General features: G+C 38.3%; 1 protein-coding gene and 1 long non-coding RNA gene across 2 annotated transcripts in view; both read right to left on the reverse strand.

Moving 5' to 3' along the window:
- The window catches only part of ADGRV1 (adhesion G protein-coupled receptor V1), a 597,511-nt gene that overhangs the window by 62,482 nt on the left and 514,456 nt on the right, over positions 1-20,573 (reverse strand). The window contains exon 87 of the mRNA XM_032156840.2: positions 358-479. Coding sequence (XP_032012731.1) covers positions 358-479 — 122 coding nt within the window. The remainder of the gene's footprint in view (positions 1-357; positions 480-20,573) is intronic.
- On the reverse strand, positions 9,390-11,027 carry LOC131383798 (uncharacterized). Its single transcript, XR_009214101.1, has 3 exons — positions 10,936-11,027; positions 10,042-10,095; positions 9,390-9,567 (listed from the first exon to the last, which is right to left on the reverse strand). It is a non-coding gene; the product is annotated as an uncharacterized LOC131383798 (long non-coding RNA).

The raw sequence follows: 20,573 nt of genomic DNA on the forward strand, positions 1-20,573 counted from the left end.
ATTTCTAGACTCAGCCACAATCCAAATATGTGCATTGATCTTACATGGCTGCCATCTGCAAAGTTGATAAACATCAATCCTACTGAAAAAGAAATATGTTTGTGTAGTTACTTCAATGTTGTCAAAATGAAGGAGAATATTTTGTCTTCCCTAACTGTATAATGAGCAAGTTAGAATCCCAGTCATATTTCAAATGTTAATGATTTAGGCTCCTATCATTTTATTTTACAACTCTATATGATGTTATTGTGTACACAAATTCACCTGTGTGTGGATGCTTGACTCGTTAATATTGAAATTCTATGCCTTGTGTTCATTAAGATAAATATATGTTGTTAACCAAATTGTAAGGCTTACCTGCAGACTGTTGAAAATGACAAAGAGAACCAACATCCAGAAATGTCTGTAGGCCATGTGTAGTCCTCCCCAAAGCCATGTCACAGAAATCAGAGCAAAGAGATACAAAATCAGTGGAATTTCTAGAAATAAAAAAAAAAAAAAAAGAATTTTTGAGCTTCAGAATACTGCACAGTCACATGTATACACAAAGTTATTTTTGGCTTCTTTCTGTGGTATTCTAAGTGCCCATTTTGAGAGAACAACCTTGCAAATCCCATTTTATGCCAGAGGAGAGAAGGCACATTGCTGAGTTCACATTCTGTTTTGCAAATGAGGCTGCTGGTAGGCCCAGGGATGGATGAGGGAGGATGAGAACTGTTCCTCTCCTAGACTACCACCTGCTGGACTGTTCAGAAAGTACCACAAAGCAACAATGGATTTGTAGAAATCTCCTTAAAAGAGTGTTCCACCAGAAAATGGCAGGCAGTAGTGTGCTCCCGAAATTAGCATATTCCAACCAGGCACTTAAGAACAGAAATTATATAACATTGTGTGTGTGTGTGTGTGTGCACGCGTGCGCGAGCGTGTGTGTTGGAAAAACCTGTACTCACATCCTTTTTCTGACTGAGAAGACACCAAAATTTATTGGTAAGTTTAAGAGCAAAGATGAAGTGACTGATTCATAATGATCAACTAAGCTTATTCTACACATGTTCTAATGCAGTTTGTTTGAAACGTTTTCAGAATAGATTTTCTCAGGGCCAAGGGACTTTATTACCCTTTCCACTTGTCTGTTTTGAATTTTCTTTGCTATCTGAGTTTTAGAATAATAACTATATATAGGTGATTTTAATATTTAAATGACAAGTTATATAAGATTTAGAAAGTGAATCAGATCTTGGCAGCCACAAATAAACACATTTTCAAGCTGTTGAAAGACATCAGGGTAGACCGCACCACTGACAACTTTCATGACAGACCTCAAAGCCCTTCTTTACCCACTACCATCAATGAACACCTAAAATCCTCGCGCACTATGGAAATTTAAACAGTTGCTTACAACTTTAGCAATTTTCAAATTTAATTTTATTTGGAAAAATCTCAAACATACAGAAGAGGTGCAAGTAGAGTACAATGAGAAAGTTTTTTTTTTTCCTGAATCAACTGAAAATTGTCAATCTGATCCCCCATTACCCTCTGAATAATCTGTATTTTCTACAAAGACATTTTCCTACATAAACATGATGCCATCAAATCAGGAAATTAACACTGATATAGTACTATCATTCTCAGATTCCATTTTATTACACCAGTAATTTCCTTTTTAGCAGAGAGATCCAGAGATCCAGTCTTGTATAGTTGACATGTCTCTGTAGATTCTTAATCGCAAATGGGTCTTCTGTGTGTCCTTGACTTTTGTAACCCTGACACTTTTGATGATTGCTAGCCAGTTTTTCTTGCAGAGTGTCCTTAAATTTGAGTTTATTTTATTTTTCTCATGATTAGATTTAGATTATAAGCTGTTAGAAATCACAGAAGGGATGCTGAGTTCATCTTACAGCATTCTATAAGATGGCACAAGAACTCAATTTGTCCCATTACTGAAGATGTTCATTTTGGTCACTTGACTAAGATGATGGCTGCACAAATTCTTCACTGTAAAGTTAGCATTTTCCCCTTTGTAATTAAGAAGTTTTATATGTGGCATTTCTTTGAAACTACGTAAATATCTTTTTCCTTATCGAATGTTTGATTTATCCACTTATTTATTTTCTAATATAGACTAATAGATTCCTGCTTATTTAGCATATTATCCATTATTCTTTCTTTTTCCTTCCCTTCCTTCCTTCTGTCCTTCCTTCCTCCCTCCCTGCTTCCTTTTTCCTTTTTTGTTTTCTTTCTCTTTTCTTTTTCCTCTCCTTTTCTTTCACATAGGGTCATACAAAGTCTTTCTCCACTGCCCAGACTGGAGTGCGGTGGTGTTGTCACAGCTCATTGCAGGCTTGACCTCCTGGGCTCAAGCCATCCTCCCATCTCTCAGCCTCCCAAGTAGCTGAAACTATAGGCCCATGCCACGACGCCCACCTAATTTTTGTACTTTTTGTATAGATGGGGTTTCGCCATGTTGCCCTGGCTGGTCTTGAACTTCTGGGCTCAAGCGATCCGCGTGCCTTGGCCTCCCAGAGTGCTGGGATTACAGGTATAAGCCATGGTACCTGGCCACTATCATTGTTTATCTCGATGCCAAGTTGTCCCTAGCGGCAGCCCTTTCAAGATGGTTTCTGTGCCTTTGGTTATATCATCATCATTCTACTAGCAGTTGTTTGCTTTTTGGCCCAAGATGTTTCGAATGTTCTCTGCCCCAGTCCTGGTTTCTTTTAGGGGAGAATGGTATTTAGAAACTGTGATCTGGGGCTAGGTATGGTCACTGCTGTTGCTGCTCCTAAGCTCTCTCAGTAGATAGAGGATACACATGCATATGCACACACAAACACATTTAGATCTGTTTTACTCTATCTATCTCTACATAATGAAATTCATTAGTTCATTTCAATGCTTCTAATTCCAACCCAACATCACGGGGTTAATTCCAGTTTTCTCCCTTTCCATATTTGTAACTCTTCTGTGTTGTTAAGAGATCTACTTCTCGTTATTCTTGAACTCCTGGACTCAGGCGATCTGCCCACCTCAGCCTCTCAAAATGCTGGGATTACAGGTGTGAGCCACCGCACCCTGCTATTGCTTATTATTCTTAATATATCTACTGATTCGATCCACTCCCCTGCATGTAACCAACTTCCTATTGCTGTTATCCATTCCCTCGCTCAGGTGGCCTCCCAAACTCACTCAGCATCCCACAATTCCTGCTGGGCAGCACTGCACCTCTCACATGGATTCCTTCCTCACAGCGATTGGCTTGTGACACCCAGGCTTGGGCCCCTTCCTGCAGATGCACACCTTGCTTTGTACTAACTGGTGGCTGTAGATGGAATTGTTCGGGAAAGGGAGGAAAAAGAAGGAACAAGGAGAGAAGGCAAAGAGGGAGAAGGGAAGTAGTGAGGAGAAAGAGGGAACCTGAACACTTTTTTTTTTTTGAGAGAAATAAGGCTTTAGAAGGGACCATGCTGATATATGCCCTTCATCATAATATATACAAATTGTCTAAATTATTATAACTGTACAGGGAAAGTAAGACTAATACAAGAAGATTTACATAGATGAATAATTTCTTTGTCACTAATGCTTTGCAGCAGGACAAGAAAATATATATTAAGATTTATTTAATTTTTAGAAAAATTCATTTTTATGTAATGAAATAATATAATTTGAAAAAGGGCCAGAAGGCTCATTTTTACTTCTGACAAGATACCCTAATATTTAGAAAAGCCCTAAGCTGTGCTCACAAAATTTTCAAAGATTAGGTATCAAGTCTGGCAACTGCATTCTTTTCTTCCATGGTGTAAGAACAAAATTCTATTTATGGCTCTGGGCAGAGTACAAAGGGACATGCACATTTTGTATGAACAACTAGGAACCAATTTTCAAAGTTTGGCCTGCATGTTCATCTAAGTGCTTAGAGCAAAGCAAGTGGTGTGTGCTGACAGAGCTTAGTGGAGAAGCTAAGGGAGCATACTGGGGCTCATGAAAATGTCCATGGCTTATATTTTCCTGGAATTCTGCAGAAAAGTATAGTAGTTTGGCACCCCAGACTAGAAACTCTGTAAGGAAAAAGCTAGTCATAAATAACTCAGCATACTTAATATATCCCAGGCTTGCCTTCCAGAAGTACAACAATGATTAGGATGATGATTTCAGATAGAAGAAACATATCCAGAGGCACATCCGGATTTTGTGGGCCTGAAGCTTATATTAGGAAGGCTTCTTTAAAAAACAAAAATTACAAAACCGTAATTAGGTGCAGGATCTTGGAAGGGGCCAAGGCTGGTGAAAGGACCTGAAACTTAAGCTACATTAGCTTTATGGTTAATCTACCTCTGAGGAGGCACCTTTAACCCTCTTTAGGGCCTAAGTCAAAAGGAAAGAGGTATTGGGAGGGGGTGATGGTGATGAAAGTTGGTTGGGGGGCATGTTGTTGTTAAACAGTGACTATAAATTCCATTTGGCAAACTGAAAAACAGTGCTCCATTCAACTGAAAATCACTTTGGTTTTATATTTCCTAAGCTGTCATTTTGCATTCGATGAACTATTAATAACTTCTCCGCTGTCTATAATTCAATATTTACCAAAGAAAGCATTTGTAATTGGCAATATTGGAAACAATTTGCGTTTAGGAGTGAATTAGTGAAGATAAAACAGAATCATTTCAATGTTCTCAATAAAAGGAGGCCCTAAAAACACAGTGTTGCACCCAAGAAATGAGTATCTATATAAGACTGTGCTATATAGAGTAAAGAACTCCAACAACTTAACAACAAAATACCCATTCAATCCATTTGAAACATGGACAAAGGACATTTCTTTTGAGAAGATATACAAATGGCCAATAATCACATGAAAAGATGCTCAGGATCACTAGTCATTAGGGAAACGAAGATCAAAACCACAGTGATACCACTTCATACCCACTAGGATGATTATTATCAAAAAAACAAGAAATAGTAAGTGTTGGTGAGGATATTCAGCAAGTGGAACCCTTGTGCATGACTGATAGAGATGTAAAATGGCACAACTGCTGTGGAAAACAGTTTGGTAGGACCTCAAGATGTTAAACACAGAGTTACCATATAATCCAACAATTCTACTTGTAGGTATATATTCAAAAAAAGTGAAGGCACAGGTACTCAAATGGATATTTGCACACCAATATTCATGGCAGTATCACAATAGCCAAAAGGTGGAAACAACCCAAATGTCCATCAACAGATGAACAGATAAATAAAATATACTATTTGCATATAATGTGATATTACTCAGTGCCATGTTCTGAATGCTTGTGTCCCCCAAACTTTATATATTGAAACCTAATCACCAATGATAAAATTAGAAGGTTGGACTGCTTGGAGGTGATTAGGTTGTGAGAGTAGAGCCCTCATGAATGGGATTAGTGCACCTATAAATGAGGCCCCAGGGTGCTGTCCTACCCCTTCCACCATGTGAGGACACAACAAGAAGTTATCATCTATGGACCAGAAATCTGGGCCCTTGCCAGACACTGAATCTGCTGGCACCTTGATCTTGGATTTCTCTGCCTCCAGAACTGTAAAAAATACATTTTTGCTGTTTGTAAGCTACCTGGTCTAGGGTATTCTGTAATAGCCTAAACAGACTGAGATACTGAAGCTTAAAAAGGAATAAAATTATAATATATGCTACACCATGGATGACCCTTGAAAATGTTACGTGAAACAAGCCAGATGTGAAAGGACAAATAACAATTCCATTTACATGAGGTGCCTAGAATAGGCAAATTCAGAGGCAGAAAGTAGAACAGAAGTTACCAGGGGCTGGGAGGAGTGCAGAATAGTGAGTTATTGTTTAATGGATATAGAGTTGCTGTTTGGAGTGATGAAAAAGTTCTGGAAACATGGATAGTGATGACAGTTGCAAAACATTGTCATTGTACTTATGTGACATTGAAGTGTACACTTAAAATGGTTTAAGATGTTAAATTTTGTTATGTATATTTTACTACAATTAAGAAAAAAGAAAAAAGACTATGCCATGTAACTCAGGCTGTGTCAAGATGAAGTTCCACTGCAGCGAGAAAAAAAAAATCAAATCATCACAATACTTAATTTACATACTTAAATTAACAAGGAGTCACGAATGTGAAAACCAAAATAGTTTGAAAAGGTTTTAGTGAAAGAAATTACTTCTGGAAAGGCAAAGAAAACAAAACAAACAACAACAACAAACAACAAACCAGCAAGTAGATATGTCAATTAGTGCTACTATCATTAAGAAAGTCTACTCATGGGAGTCAGTAGATTCCATTAAGATTACATCACATCTCTTTATTTTTAGTGAAAAATATTATTTCCATGAATTTAACTGCCATTTTTAAAGAAAGTATGGTGTTGTATTATCTGTTTTCTTTGTAATTGCAGCCTTGGCTTTATTGCTATGCACCAGTGGCAACAATAATGGCTTTATTATGGAAATCACATTCCATTTACATGAAGCTGGAATTTATTCTATGTTTACAATCTTCCAAAGTACTTGTTTTAATTTTACCTCACTGACCTTCTGATTCTAACAATTTGGAATGTGCTACTAAAACAAACCCATCAATGTAAAACATGGAACACAACTGTGAAAAAATGTGGATTTAAGATATCGGCCAAGTACAGTGGCTCACGCCTGTAATTCCAGCACTTTGGGAGGCTGAGGCGGGGGTATCACCTGAGGTCAGGAGTTTCAGATGAGCCTGGTCAATGTGGTGAAACCCTATCTCTATTAAAAATACAAAAATCAGCCAGGCATGGTGGCTACCTAGGAGGCTAAGGCAGGAGCATCACACGAACCTGGGAGGCGGAGGTTGCAATGAGCCAAGATCGCACCATTGCATTCCAGGCTGGGCAACAAGAGTGAAACTCTATTTCAAAAAAAAAAAAAAATTACATAAAAAAATACTAATGGATCTATTTCCAACAGTAGGCACACATTATTTTTAAATTAGAAAGATAAATGGAAACAAAAGGGTATCAAAGAGCTTTATTTCTAAAATATAGGTCTTTATTCTGAAATTCACAGATACTTAGAGACAAGGATGTTTCCATGATCTGAATATTTTCTTGGTGAGAAAATATTGGTGTCCTTGAGGTTTCCTGACAAGGATTAACACCAGTTCCGCAGCAGTCAGCCACCACTGTTCTCAGCAAATAAACTGAGGGTCATACAGGAAGACAATAAGGCACATATTTCACAGAACTGCCAAATAATCATGAGGATACTGTGCATGGGAGAGTGAACAACAAAGTTAAAGATTGGGGTCAGCCTAGGCAACATGGCAAAACCCTGTCTTTACAAAAACTATAAAAATTAGCCAAGTGTGGAAGCGCATGCCTGTAGTCTCAGCTACTCAGGAGGCTGAAGTAGGAGGCTCTCTTGAGCCTGGGAGGTGGAGGTTTCAGTGAGCTGACTGTGCCACTGCACTCCAGCCTGGGTGACAGAGTGAGACCCCGTGTAAAAAAAAAAAAAATACTGGGTTTGCAAATTGTTCAAAGAAACACCCTCCACCTCATTTGGGTAGCTGGCATTCCTAACCCTTGGTCATTAGTTCTATACTCAGATCTAATTTTAGAATTTCCTTTTCTTTTCAGTAGTTCTCCAACTCACTTCCAAAAGAGCTCTTGAAAACCCATTCAGATAATAAGAAACTCACTCTAAGTCCTTTGGCCTCTGTCTCCAGATACGGTTGCAAATATTTGTTGCAGCAGGCTAGACTGTATCAACACTTATTATGTGCCAGGTTCTTCATTTTATTAAGATATCCTTCCTAAATTCATAATCTCCATGTTACCTTCCTCCAAGCACATTAGGGCCAACTCTTTCTGAATCTGCATCTTCACTTCTCTTAAGCTCCAGGCCTGGAGATCCCCAAACCACTTCAGAGTTCCTCCACAGCTGAATTTAGTATCCCTCTTCTCATCACACTTTTTCCTCCTCCTGAGTGCTGGTATCACCATTCGCACAGATTTACCCTGATGCCCCATTTTCCTTCATATGCTGCATCAAATTAGTCAACATATTTTGTCTATTTTATCTTCTAAGTTGCTCTGAAATTTGTCCTCTACAATCCTTCCTAGAACACTGTCTTTCCTGAGGAATTCATCTCTTTTAGTGAGCCTATTTTGACAGCTTTGTAGGTAGAGCTGTCTGTTCCAATTCATCCCTCCTACTCCTCTACTCCTATTATGGCCAGAGAAACATCCCTTTTTTTTCTTTTTTTTTTTTTTTACATAGATGGACTCTCACTCTGTTGCCTAGGCTGGAGTGCAGTGACATGATCTTTGCTCACTGCAACATCTGCCTCCCGGGTTCAAGCAATTCTCCTGCCTCAGTCTCCCGAGTAGCTGGGATTACAGGTGCCCACCACCACGCCCAGCTAATTTTTGTGTTTTTAGTAGAGATGGGGTTTTATCATGTTGGTCAGGCTGGTCTCAAACTCCTGACCTCAGGTGATCCGCCCGCCTCAGCCTCCCAAAGTGCTGGGTTTACATGCGTGAGCCACTGTGCCCAGCCCAGAGAAACATCTTTTAAAAAATTATGGCTGGGTGCAGTGGCTCATGCCTATAATCCCAGCACTTTGGAAGGCGGAGGCCAGCAGATCACTGGAGGCCAGGAGCTTGAGACCATTCTGGCCAACATGGTGAAACCCCATCTCTACTAAAAATACAAAAACTAGCTGGGTGTGGTGGTGCACGCCTGTAATCCCAGCTACTCGGGAGGCTGAGGCAGGAGAATTGCTTGAACCCGGGAGGCTGAGGTTGCAGTGAGCAGAGATTGCACCACTGCACTCCAGCCTGGGTGACAGAGTGAGACTCTGTCTCAAAAAAAAAGTTATGTATGTATACACATGATACACACGTATGTATATATAAAAGTTCATGTTTATATGTATTTTCATATATGATCATGCCATTTAAAGCCTAAAAATCCTTTAACTGCCTCCCATATCATAAAAGATAAACCAAACCACCAGTCCCTGCCTACTTCCCAGTGAATGCTCTCTAGTCTTCCAGACACCCTGAGCACACTGTATTTCTTCATGCCTGTAGCTCTTTGTCATTACTTGTTACATGTATATCTCTTTCATTAGAGGTTATTAAGTGCACTAACTCAGTCTACTTTATTTATCTTTACATTCCCAGTGCCTAGCACATGGTCTGGCATAAGTAAGTCACTTAATGTTTGTTCAATAAAAGAATTGTTGATGCGACTTGTTGATATGACCCTGCTTTTTACTGCTGCTCTTTTCATCTGAAAGCTTGAATTTCTTTTTAGAGAAGCCCTGGACTTTGAAAGTATAAGAATGAAGAGAATGCACTTCAGGGAAAAATTAATTTGCTTTGCAGCAGTGGGTCTAAGGTACACTAGTCCTTTAAGATATGATCCATGGAGGAAAATAAATGCTCTGTGGCAATATTCTGAATGAGGATGAACTCGAGGGATAGATAGATCTGCATCTGGCTTCCAATTCTATCACTTTTGAGCCTGTTGGGTGGGCCTCAGCCAAACTCCTTAACTTCTCTGTGCTGTAATTCCTGATAAAAAATAAAGGATAATTGTAGAAATTTTAATAATTCATGCATCAATTTGGTAAGTATTAGTTAATGCTGATAAGACAAATTCCATGTTCCTATTGAACACCTACTGTGCTAAGTGCTGGAAGTAAAGAGATGAGCCAAGGCAGAGGCAGCCTCTACCTGTGTGGATCTGCACTCCAGCGAGGGAAACCATGCACACAAAGCACTCAGCACAAGGCTGGGCATAAGGCACATGTTCAATAAGCACCAGCTACTATCATCCTCATTCTCACCACCATCAGTTTAGTCACGTTAGGAAAAGAGCACACGGCTATAGATACTCTGCAATTGTTGCTTGTGTTGTTCTGATATGGGTAGTATTTTTCAAAAAGCAACAATGGCCCTATTTAATTGACTTCATCTCTCATCTTCTATAGTTTTCCAACTTTATTTTTCTTACTCCACCCCTAAGTTTCCCTCCATTCCTATTACCTTGCTGCTTCTCATCTTGTCTCATTCTATTTCTTCCTCTGTAGATTTGAAGTTCTAAAATATCACATAGTAAAGAAACATGTTTAAGCTTTTTATATATATACCAGAATCTCCTATACTTGTTCGGCTATAGAACCCTTCTGTTTATCCTGATGTAATCAGGTGCGAGCCTAGACTTCGAGGAGGATTGTTTTCAGCATGCAGAACTGAAGTTCTATCACATTCAAACTGTCACCAAAAACTTCCTGACTAACCAACTTAAAATGGACCTCTTGGGCCGGGTGTGGTGGCTCACACCTGTGATCCCAGCACTTTAGGAGGCTGAGGTGGGTGGATCACCTGAGGTCAGGAGTTCAAGACCAACTTGGCCAACATGGTGAAATCCCATCTCTACTAAAAAGTACAAAAATTAGCCGGGCATGGTGGCAGGCACCTGTAATCCCAGCTATTCGGGAGGCTCAGGAAGGAAATCGCTTGAACCTGGGAGGCAGAGGTTGCAGTGAGCTGAGATTGTGCCATTTGCACTCCAGCCTGGGCTACAGAGCAAGACTCTATCTAAAAAAAAAAAAAAAAAAAAGACCTCTCAGCATCTTCTATTTTCCCTCCCACTCTCTCTTTTCTGACTTAGTTTCTTCATAGCACTTATTGACATCTAACTTACTATATGATTTATGTGATGGTTAATTTTATGGGTCAACTTGACTGGGCTAAAGGAAGCCCAGATATCTGATTAGACATTATTTCTGAGTGTGTCTGTGAGAGTGTTTCCAAAAGAGATTTGCATTTGAATTCGCAGACTGGGTAAGCAGATGGCCCTCCCTGATGTAAGTGGGCATCACCCAACACCTTGAGGGCCTCAATAGAACCAAAAAGGTGGAGGAAGGTTAGCTTCACCTTTCTTCTGCTTGACTGCTTGAGCTGGAACATTCGTTCTTCTTTCCTTAGCATTCCCGGTTTTCAGGCCTTCAAACAAAAACTGAAATCTACACCATTCACCTCTGCCTCTCAGGCTTTTGAAATACACCACCAGCTTCTTCAGTTTCCAATCTGCAGGTGATCTCTTGTTGGTTCTGTTTCTATGGAGAATCCTAACACAATTTACATATTTTTTAATTGTTTAATACTCTCCTAGAATGTGAGCTCACAAAAGCATTGAGATAATTCTCAAGCACTAGTTTAATGAATTCAGAAAGACAATTTCTGATTCTAGTTTAATGAATTAAAAAAAGGCCTTATGGGACTGGCTAAGAAGACATGCTACAGTTAAAAGTAAAATTGACAAGAATTCATACCCCCACTATCTCCTTCACTCTTTATTTAAAGAGTAGGGAAGGTGCAGAGAGAAATGTGGATGTCACAGCAGGGAGAGAATTGCTTTCGGGCTGCAGGGGCTTGATAAAAAATTTGAGTTTGTGGCTTGTAAACAAAGCTGCCTATGAGTAACATTCCCATAGAGACACTTCAATGGGATTGTTTCTTAATGGGAGGGAAAAAGAGAGGGAGGGAGAGAAAGTGTGATGGAAGCATTGAATGCTTCCCAGAAACAATCCACCTTATCTAGGATTTCCATAGACATATGTCAATTCCAGGGCCATTGAGGAGTCAAATTTACTGTATAATACTGACTTTCAAACTCTGACCACAAACCACAGTGAGAAATGCATTTTACATGAGAACTACACAATCTTGAAAGAAAACTTTTATGAAACCCAAGTTAATGTATGACACACTTTGATCTGTCCTGTCCTGTCCTGTCCTGTCCTGTCCTGTCCTGTCCTATCCTATCCTATCCACTCTACTCTCTCCCATCCCATCCCATTCCATGTAAAATATGTTGGCAGTGGGACTCATCAATGTACTGTGTGACCCACAATTTTTAAACTTTTGCTTTAGAAGGTAATTTAAGTAGCTTGTACTTTAGAGGTAAAGGTAGGAACAGTAAACATAACCATAGTGGAGGCTTCCACCGACTACCTTCTGATATGGATTTACCCTGACCCTTACTGATATGTGAAGGATATAAGCATGATTTGGAAAGATCTGTGCAGGTGACATACTGGATCTGCAGGCAGAGAAGTGAATCAGTATTGGCCTAGAGTATATTTTCCAGGGTTAAAGAGGAGAATGTGAGCAAATTCTCAGTGGAGTCTCAAGGTTTTCTGGGAACTTAAAATGCAGTACTTTGTCAACAGCTGACTTAGGGCTCTCCTGGATGCTAAAAGACAGTCCAGTGTCAGGTCTACTTTGAATGTGATTTATTGGGGTTGAAAAAAAATGGTACAAGCCTAGAATTATGGTCTTGCCTTGCAAAAGCTATATATAATTTTCAATTTGCAGGCTATAATTTTGAATCTAAGGAGAATAACCAAGTTAGATGAGACATACCCACACAGACCTCGCAAGAACTATTATTAGAGTAATGCTATTTGAACCATGTACTTCAAAAGTGCCAGATAATATTTTGCTGAGGGAGGATCAAATAGATCTGTGATTCTTAAGGAAAAGGTTAAGTGCTCTGTTTTCTTCTAGTGAAGAAAAAATTTATTGAAACTATGGGAAAGAGAATTATCATTTGGGTTTACAGCTATCGTAGTAATTTTCTACACATTTCATAAATGTTTCATAAGGTGGAATTATGAAAACAAGTTCTTAGAAGATTAGAGTTCTAAAACAAATATGAAGTCAGCCAACTAATGACTGAAGACTGGCTTAACCTAGTTTTCTAACTACATTACCAGTTACTCAGCCATTAAGGAGCTCAAAACTCAGCTACAGGCATGCTCAGGCAGCTAACAGCAATTTTCCAACACACTTAACTTTGTAATACAATGAAAATGTACAATTCATCTTTAAACCTGCCTATGTCTGTATTTTGAATCTGGCTAGATGGTCTCATAATTTTTGGACATTAGATGACTATGTATTTGGCCATGAATAGTGAGTTATCTTTTACAGATAGCTTGATAAGACATCAGTAAGCACTCATTAAGAGTTAATAGGCTCAAATTCAATGCTGAAATCTTGAGTCAAATATGGCATGATGTCTTAGGAAAATTAACCCTAAAGATAACCCTAACTGTGCAAGAAAATATTTTAATAGTTGTCATAAATGTCAGTTCCCAGAACTATTTTCTGGTAGACCCTCAATCTGGATAAATGCCAACATACCTCAAAGCTGCCTTTGTTTCTTTAATTTGGTTCTATAACCATCACAGACAAAACTGTAATACAAATTTAAAATTTGATTTGATTTTCTTTTACTTCCCTTGCCATATCACTATTCTGAAAGGTCTACTTGAGTTAAATCCTTTGACTCTCTATCAATGTGATTAACTGCATCTGTTTTCCCAGCAGCTATAAGATTATCAAAGTATTGTCTTGTCTTAGAAATAATGGTATTTCCCAACAGCTGTATGTGTATTACTTACTCTCTGTTGTTAAATAATTATATTTTTAATTAAGCAAATGGATACAAAACTCACACAGAGCTGTTTTTAGGTATGTACAACAATGACTGACCACAAAACTCTTTGATATCTGTGTTATATAAAGGCTTTTTATTATCACCCATTTAAACAATGGCACAATACCCACAGGTGTGGCAGGGATTTTAATGCATAAAGGAGTGAACTAATATCTTATTGCTCATTCTTACTAGCAACATTGGACCAAGCCCTTACAGAGAAAAAAAAGGGAAACAATGGTGTTCAGGAAAAAAAAGGCAATTCCCGGATTGAATGCTATGCATATACTCTAGGGAGAAAGAGGCTGTCTAATACTTGTATATTAGTGATCAAAGTAATTTGATCAAAGTGATTTGTGCCCAATGATAGACTACCAAATTTTATTTCTGGATTTGCTTGTCAATATTACATGTAGACCTTAATTTCTGTGATATTTTAATTCTAGGATTTTTTTCTCTTTTTTAAATGTAGAGTTTAAATTGTTAATGGTTAAACTGGTTCACAGGTGTGTCTGATATTATTAGCAAATGTATGGTAGATATTATAGCTTCTTTTTGCCCCAGGCTCATAACTACACGCTTCCATTTTTCTTTTTAAGAGTAGGAGCATTAGAATCTTATTTAACTCTGGGTACTATGAGTTTGACATTAATAGTTTAAGACTAATGAATGAGCAGCCATACAGTTTTTTGGTAACTATGCTTCCTAAGCTTCCAAAATGGAGCTATTTCCACTGTTCAATTTCATGTTTAATAAGCTAGGCAGATCCTGCTACATTCTTGTTTTGTTTCCATCCACTTATTTTTTTACCTGGTGGAGTTTGTCCAGTTACAAAGTTTGGGAAAGATGTTTGTAAAAAACCTTTTTTTTTTCATGGTAGCAAAGCAGCTTTAATATACCATGGATTAAATATTTATTTACAAATACTCTGGCATTGGGGGAAAAAGATGGGGAGAAGGAAATCACATGTCTTAGAGATTGTATAATTAAATGGGTATAAGAATCAAATAATGTTCATTTCAATTACTTATTAATTTATAAGTATTCTGATTTACAGTCTTTATAAAATTGTACAACAGAGCTTTATGTAACTATGCAACACGTTTAAATCTTTCCTATAAGCAAATTTCTACTTCCTCCTTGAAGTCGATGAATCCTAATTGTAAATCACATTATTTGCTTGCTTGAAGGCTGTTTATGATAAAATTTAAAGCTTGCTTCTGTCAAATTCAACTAAAAGAAAAAGATCTCTTTTGAATATGAGCCCTCAGCCAATTAAACGTTAAAAAATGCACTGAGCTTAAAAAATATGACTGGGTGGAAATTATTCACAAAAAAGGGCAGAATGATTACAAGCATGGACTCTGGAACCAGGCTACTTGAGGGCCTTCACTAGCTGTGTGACCTTGTATTAGTTACTTAACTGCTCTGAGCCTCAATTTCCTCATCTGTAAATTGAATATACTATTAGTGCCTCCCAAATAAGGTTTTGTGGATTGTGAGGATTTAGTGGTTGAAAAGTGGAACACTTTGAACAGTTCCAGATAAACTTTGGCTGCTGTTTGTTATTCAAGAAATATATTTCTTTAGCACCAAAATGTATTAGATAAAATGTGATAGATAAAAAGTTGAATTATATCTGGATCTGCTCTCAATGATTATATACATTCACTTCGGGAGGCCGAGGCAGGTGGATCACCGCAGGTCAGGAGTGCAAGACAAGCCTTGTCAACATGGTGAAACATCATCTCTACCATAAAAAAAAAAAAAAAAAAATTAGCCGGGCATGATGGTGCATGCCTGCAGTCCCAGCTACTTGGGAGGCTGAGGCAGGAGAATCACTTGAACTCGGGAGGCGGAGGTTGTAGTGAGCCAAGATCAAGTCGAGTGCTCTGTACTCCAGCCTGGGTGACAGAGTGAGACTCCATCTCAAAAAACAAAAAACAACAAAAAAAAGATTATATAGTTGTGCATATTATATATATATATTTATATATACCCTATAAGGAAAGGTAGGAGATAAGTATTATAAGAGAGATTTATAAAAGTTACATAAAAATTCAGGGAAAACAAGAGGTTCTTCCTACTGATGATTATCAGGGAACTTTGGGGGAAGAAGAAGGAATTTTGGCTGGGCCATGAAGATGGGCCATATTTGAACGTGCAAATATTGAGGCAAAGGCAGTGACAGCAGCATAAAGAGAGGCAAAAAGCAAATACATAAATTAGGGTAAGTTGTTCCTTTTGGCTGGTGTTAAAGGTCCCCATAAAGGTGAGTAACGAGACGTTTGTAGCACTAGGTCATGAAGGAATATTGAGGGCCAGGTTAAACAACACATAATTACTTTACTGAAAAATGGAGTGCCATTTTAAATGTTGGAGAAGAGGTGTGGCATATTCACATAGTTTAAACTCATAGGAAAGAAAATAGGTTGGTGGAGAGAATGCTAGAGGCAGGGACACCAGTCAGGGAAGGATTGCTGTGGTCTCAGTAATGAAGGCCTGAGGTAGGGGAATGGCACAGGAGTGGCCCCTGCAATGTAATGAAGGGGTAGGCACAGAAATGTAGAGATAGAATCTCTAGTAGTACCCTCAAATCAGAAAAGAGTAAGAGAGCTTAAAAATATACAGATTGTGGGTCTTCATCACCAGAGATTCTAATTTAGTAAGTCTATAGTGAGACTCATCAAACCATAATTTCTGAAAGCATAAGCAATTTTGATGATCAGTTAGTTTTGACAGCCACTCATCTGAGAGTATGACTATGAAGTGAAAGAAATTACCCTAGCTTTTAGGTTAGGAAAACCAGAAAAAGTATCAAGAGGAAGAAGAAAAGAAAGGAGTGAAAGAATAACACTGAGATCAGAGCAATTAGGATAAGGCAGAGGAGCAAAAGTTGATGACAATGTCTGTACATCTCGAGGACAAGCGATCAGAGAGAAACCCAAGCGAATGTATCCAAAAGACATTTGAAAATGTGAGCTTATATGTGGAGAGACAAGTTAGGCTCAAGTTGATAGATTTGAAAATTATCACTATGATATAAAAAATGCAAAGGCAATTCCTGGAAAATACATATACTTCAGAGTTTTCAGGCATAAGAAGAAAGGGCTATGACCTGGGAGTTAGCAGGAAAATACTTGTAAAAAGAATAGGCTGTCGTGAAAACCAAGAGAGATGGACTTTTCAAGGAAGGCTGGTTATCAGTACTGATTTCTACAGAAGAATTGAAGGATATGCAGATGAGAAGAGTGGTCAGTGGATTTGGTGTCCAACGTTATGAGTGATGAATGAAAGAGAATAAGCAAGGTACTCTGAAGGCTTAACAGTGAACAGAAGGTGATGAGAACAGGCAACTTGTATTGAACTACTCTTCAAGAGTAGTTGTTGGTAAAAGAAAGAGGAGAGGCAGGGCAGTAATTTGATAAAGTAGCAGCATTACGAGTAAGCTCTTCTAGGCAGTGTAAAGTGATACGTATTTCTAGATGGACAAGAAAGACCTACGGGAGAAATATTTAAGATGTGAGGCAGTTGTGGAAAATTCAATGAAACAAGTTCCAAGAGTAGGAAAAATAGATGAAAGGCACAATGGGAGAGCTGGCTTTGGTGAGAATGAGCTACTTACTTTCTCATCTAAGATGAAACGAAAAATGGCAAAGAAGAGAGACGGCAAAGAGAAATGATCAGAGAACATAAGGAAAGTTGTGTGAGATAACACCATGTTGTTTTCATGTCTTGACTAGACAGTGAGGATAGAATGTATAAAACACAGACTTCAGGGCAGTAGAATCTGTTTCAAAGATCGCTTAAGACTTAGCAATTAAAAATAATCCAAAGGATGTCTCAGAAGCAGAGATGGCTTAGTTAAGAGTACTTATAATAAATGAGTATCCATTACAGAGTAGCACTAATTGGCTGATAACAGAGAACTGTGTGGCATAGAGTGGGTTGGTGATTGGCAATATTTCTTTTTTTCTATATATATGTGTGTGTGTGTATATATATATATATATATACATATTTTTAAACGTACTTTAAGTTCTAGGGTACATGTGCACAACGTGCAGGTTACATAGGTAAACATGTGCCATGTTGGTTTGCTGCACCCATCAACTTGTCATTTACATTAGGTATTTCTTCTAATGCTATCCCTCCCCCAGCCCTCCACTTCATGACAGGCCCTGGTGTGTGATGTTCCCCACTCTGTGTCCAAGTGTTCTCATTGTTCAATTCCCACCTATGAGTGAGAACATGTGGTGTTTGCTTTTCTGTCCTTGTGATAGTTTGCTGAGAATGATGGTTTCCAGCTTCATCCATGTCCCTGCAAAGGACATGAACTCATCCTTTTTTATGGCTGCATAGTATTCCATGGTGTATATGTGCCACATTTTCTTAATCCAGTCTATCATTGGGTTGGTTCCAAGTCTTTGCTATTGTGAATAGTGCCACAATAAACATACGTGTGTGTGCATGTGTCTTCATAGTAGCATGACTTACAATCCTTTGGGTATATACCCAGTAATGGGATCACTGGGTCAAATGGTATTTCTAGTTCTAGATCCTTGAGGAATGGCCACACTGTCTTCCACAATGGTTGAACTAATTTACACTCCTACCAGCAGTGTAAAAGTGTTCCTATTTCTCCACATCCTCTCCAGCACCTGTTGTTTCCTAACTTTTTAATGACTGCCATTCTAACTGGCGTGAGATGGTATCTCATTGTGGTTTTGATTTGCATTTCTCTAACGACCAGTGATGATGAGCATTTTTTCATGTGCCTGTTGGCTACATAAATGTCTTCTTTCAAGAAATCTCTGTTCATATCCTTTGCCCACTTTTTATGGGGTTGTTTGTTTTTTTCTTGTAAATTTGTTTAAATTCTTTGTAGATGCTGGATATTAGCCCTTTGACAGAAGGGCGGGTTGCAAAATTTTTCTCCTATTCTGTAGGTTGGGTGATTGGCAAAATTTCTTAAGGAGGAAGCCAAGCTAGTGAGGAAATCAGGGGAGCTGGTGAAAATATCCTTAACAGCTCCAATCTTAGGTTCCAGATTGTATTTTTCGAGAACAACTAAGGGTGGAAGGAAGGGAGGTTACAATGAGGATGAAGAACAAGTAGGAGTAAGAAACCGGGAGAAGGGGACAGAAAGATGGTGTCTTCAGAGAGATGTGGAGAGAAAAATGGTGGCCTAGGAAGGGAGAAGATCATAAGAAATGGTAACCACAGTAACATGAATAGGAAAATGATGGTATCAGCAAAAAAAACAGATCCAAAAATAGGAAAAATTATTTTGTTAAACAATATTTATTTCTCTCATGTTGCCCAAGCCAGAATGCAATGGCTATTCACAAGCACACTCACAATGCACTACAGTCTTGAACTCTTGGGCTCCAGTGATCATCTCACCTCAGCCGTCTGAGTAGCTGGGACTATATGTGCATGTCACTGTACCCCGCAAAAGAAATTATTAAGCAGGGACATAGTGGCCTTGAAGTACAAAATATTTGAAGAACAAAAACACTTCTGACATCTTATTAGTTAGAGGAGTGATCTTTAGCAACTGACTGCAAGGAAAGTGATACTTAATGAGGAAGGCTATTTCAGTTATGATAAAGCAACTGAGAGTACTTTTGTGAGGATCAAAGTTTGTTACTGCCTCTGGCCCAGTGATATTCACACTTCACCTTTAATATGGTATACTTTTCTCTGAAAAAAAAAAAAAAAAAAAAAAAAAACCAAAACAACATATTGTGAAAATGTCACTTTCTTCTATTCACTTGAGTTTTATAATATGTAAACTGTTGAGTATAGCATTAGACCATGGGTATTGTGCTAACCACTATTTTTTTTCTTTTTATTATTATACTTTAAGTTCTAGGGTACATGTGCACAACGTTCAGGTTTGTTACGTATGTATACATGTGCCATGTTGGTGTGCTGCACCCATTAACTCGTCATTTACATTAGGTATATCTCCTAATGCTATCCCTCCCCCCTCCCTCCACCCCATAACAGGCCCCCGTGTGTGATGTTCCCCTCCCTGTGTCCAAGTGTTCTCATTGTTCAATTCCCATCTGTGAGTGAGAACATGCGGTGTTTGGTTTTCTGTCCTTGCGATTAGTTTGCTGAGAATGATGGCTAACCACTCATTTTTAAAGAAATTTATGATTCAATTGCTAACTCCCCAAATTACCTTTCCCTACTTCCTGTTTCTCTAGTACTAGTAAACCCATTTTCCTTTATTTCCAGATCTCCTCTTTAATAATGTACCAGTTGATTAATGTAATTAAAGTATGATCATACAAAGGATTGTAGACTATATATTTCCTTAAAGAACTATGTAGGCACTGAATCATAAATTAGAGGTAACTTTAAATAATGAAAATAACAACAAATAATACATGGAAAAAGCTGCAAATCAAGAATGGAAATACACGTAAGAACTTGGGAGAGAGCCATAGAGTGTTACAGTATCACCATGTTGATACCAACTGAGGTGGCTCATAGACGAGGTCGAGAGAGAAACACAGTGCTTTCAATGCCATACTTATTCCAAGATAAAACAGCCTCAAAAATTTTTTCTACTCTCTAGTCAAGTTTTATATATACTCTTTCTGAATACAAATCATGGAGAGATACATTTTAAAAAATCAGTAACTGTATTTTCATTAGCCAAGAGTTGAATGGAAGACTTCGGTCATCCATTTTTTAAAAAGTGCTCTTAAGTAAAAAAAATTTTAAAAATTAGCTGGTCATGGTAGCATGTGTTTATAGTCCTGGCTACTCGGGAGTCCATGGTGGGAGTATCCCTTGAGCCTAGGAGATTGAAGCTGCAGGGAGCTATGATTGTGCCATGGCATTCCATCCTGGGCAATACAGTAAGACTCTGTCTCAGAAAAAAAATAGGATGTGCTAGGAAAATTAAAATTTATTATTAATTTGGAGAACAATGGCAAGGAAATAGATAGGAAACTTACTTAGCCTGAATACAAAACTGATAAACAATGGGAATGTTTCATTAATTCTCTGGGTCAAACATTGTATGGCATGGCAGTGATATGCACACGTC

The sequence above is a fragment of the Hylobates moloch genome, unplaced genomic scaffold (genome assembly GCF_009828535.3).
Source record: "Hylobates moloch isolate HMO894 unplaced genomic scaffold, HMol_V3 SCAFFOLD_6, whole genome shotgun sequence".
NCBI lineage: Eukaryota > Metazoa > Chordata > Mammalia > Primates > Hylobatidae > Hylobates > Hylobates moloch.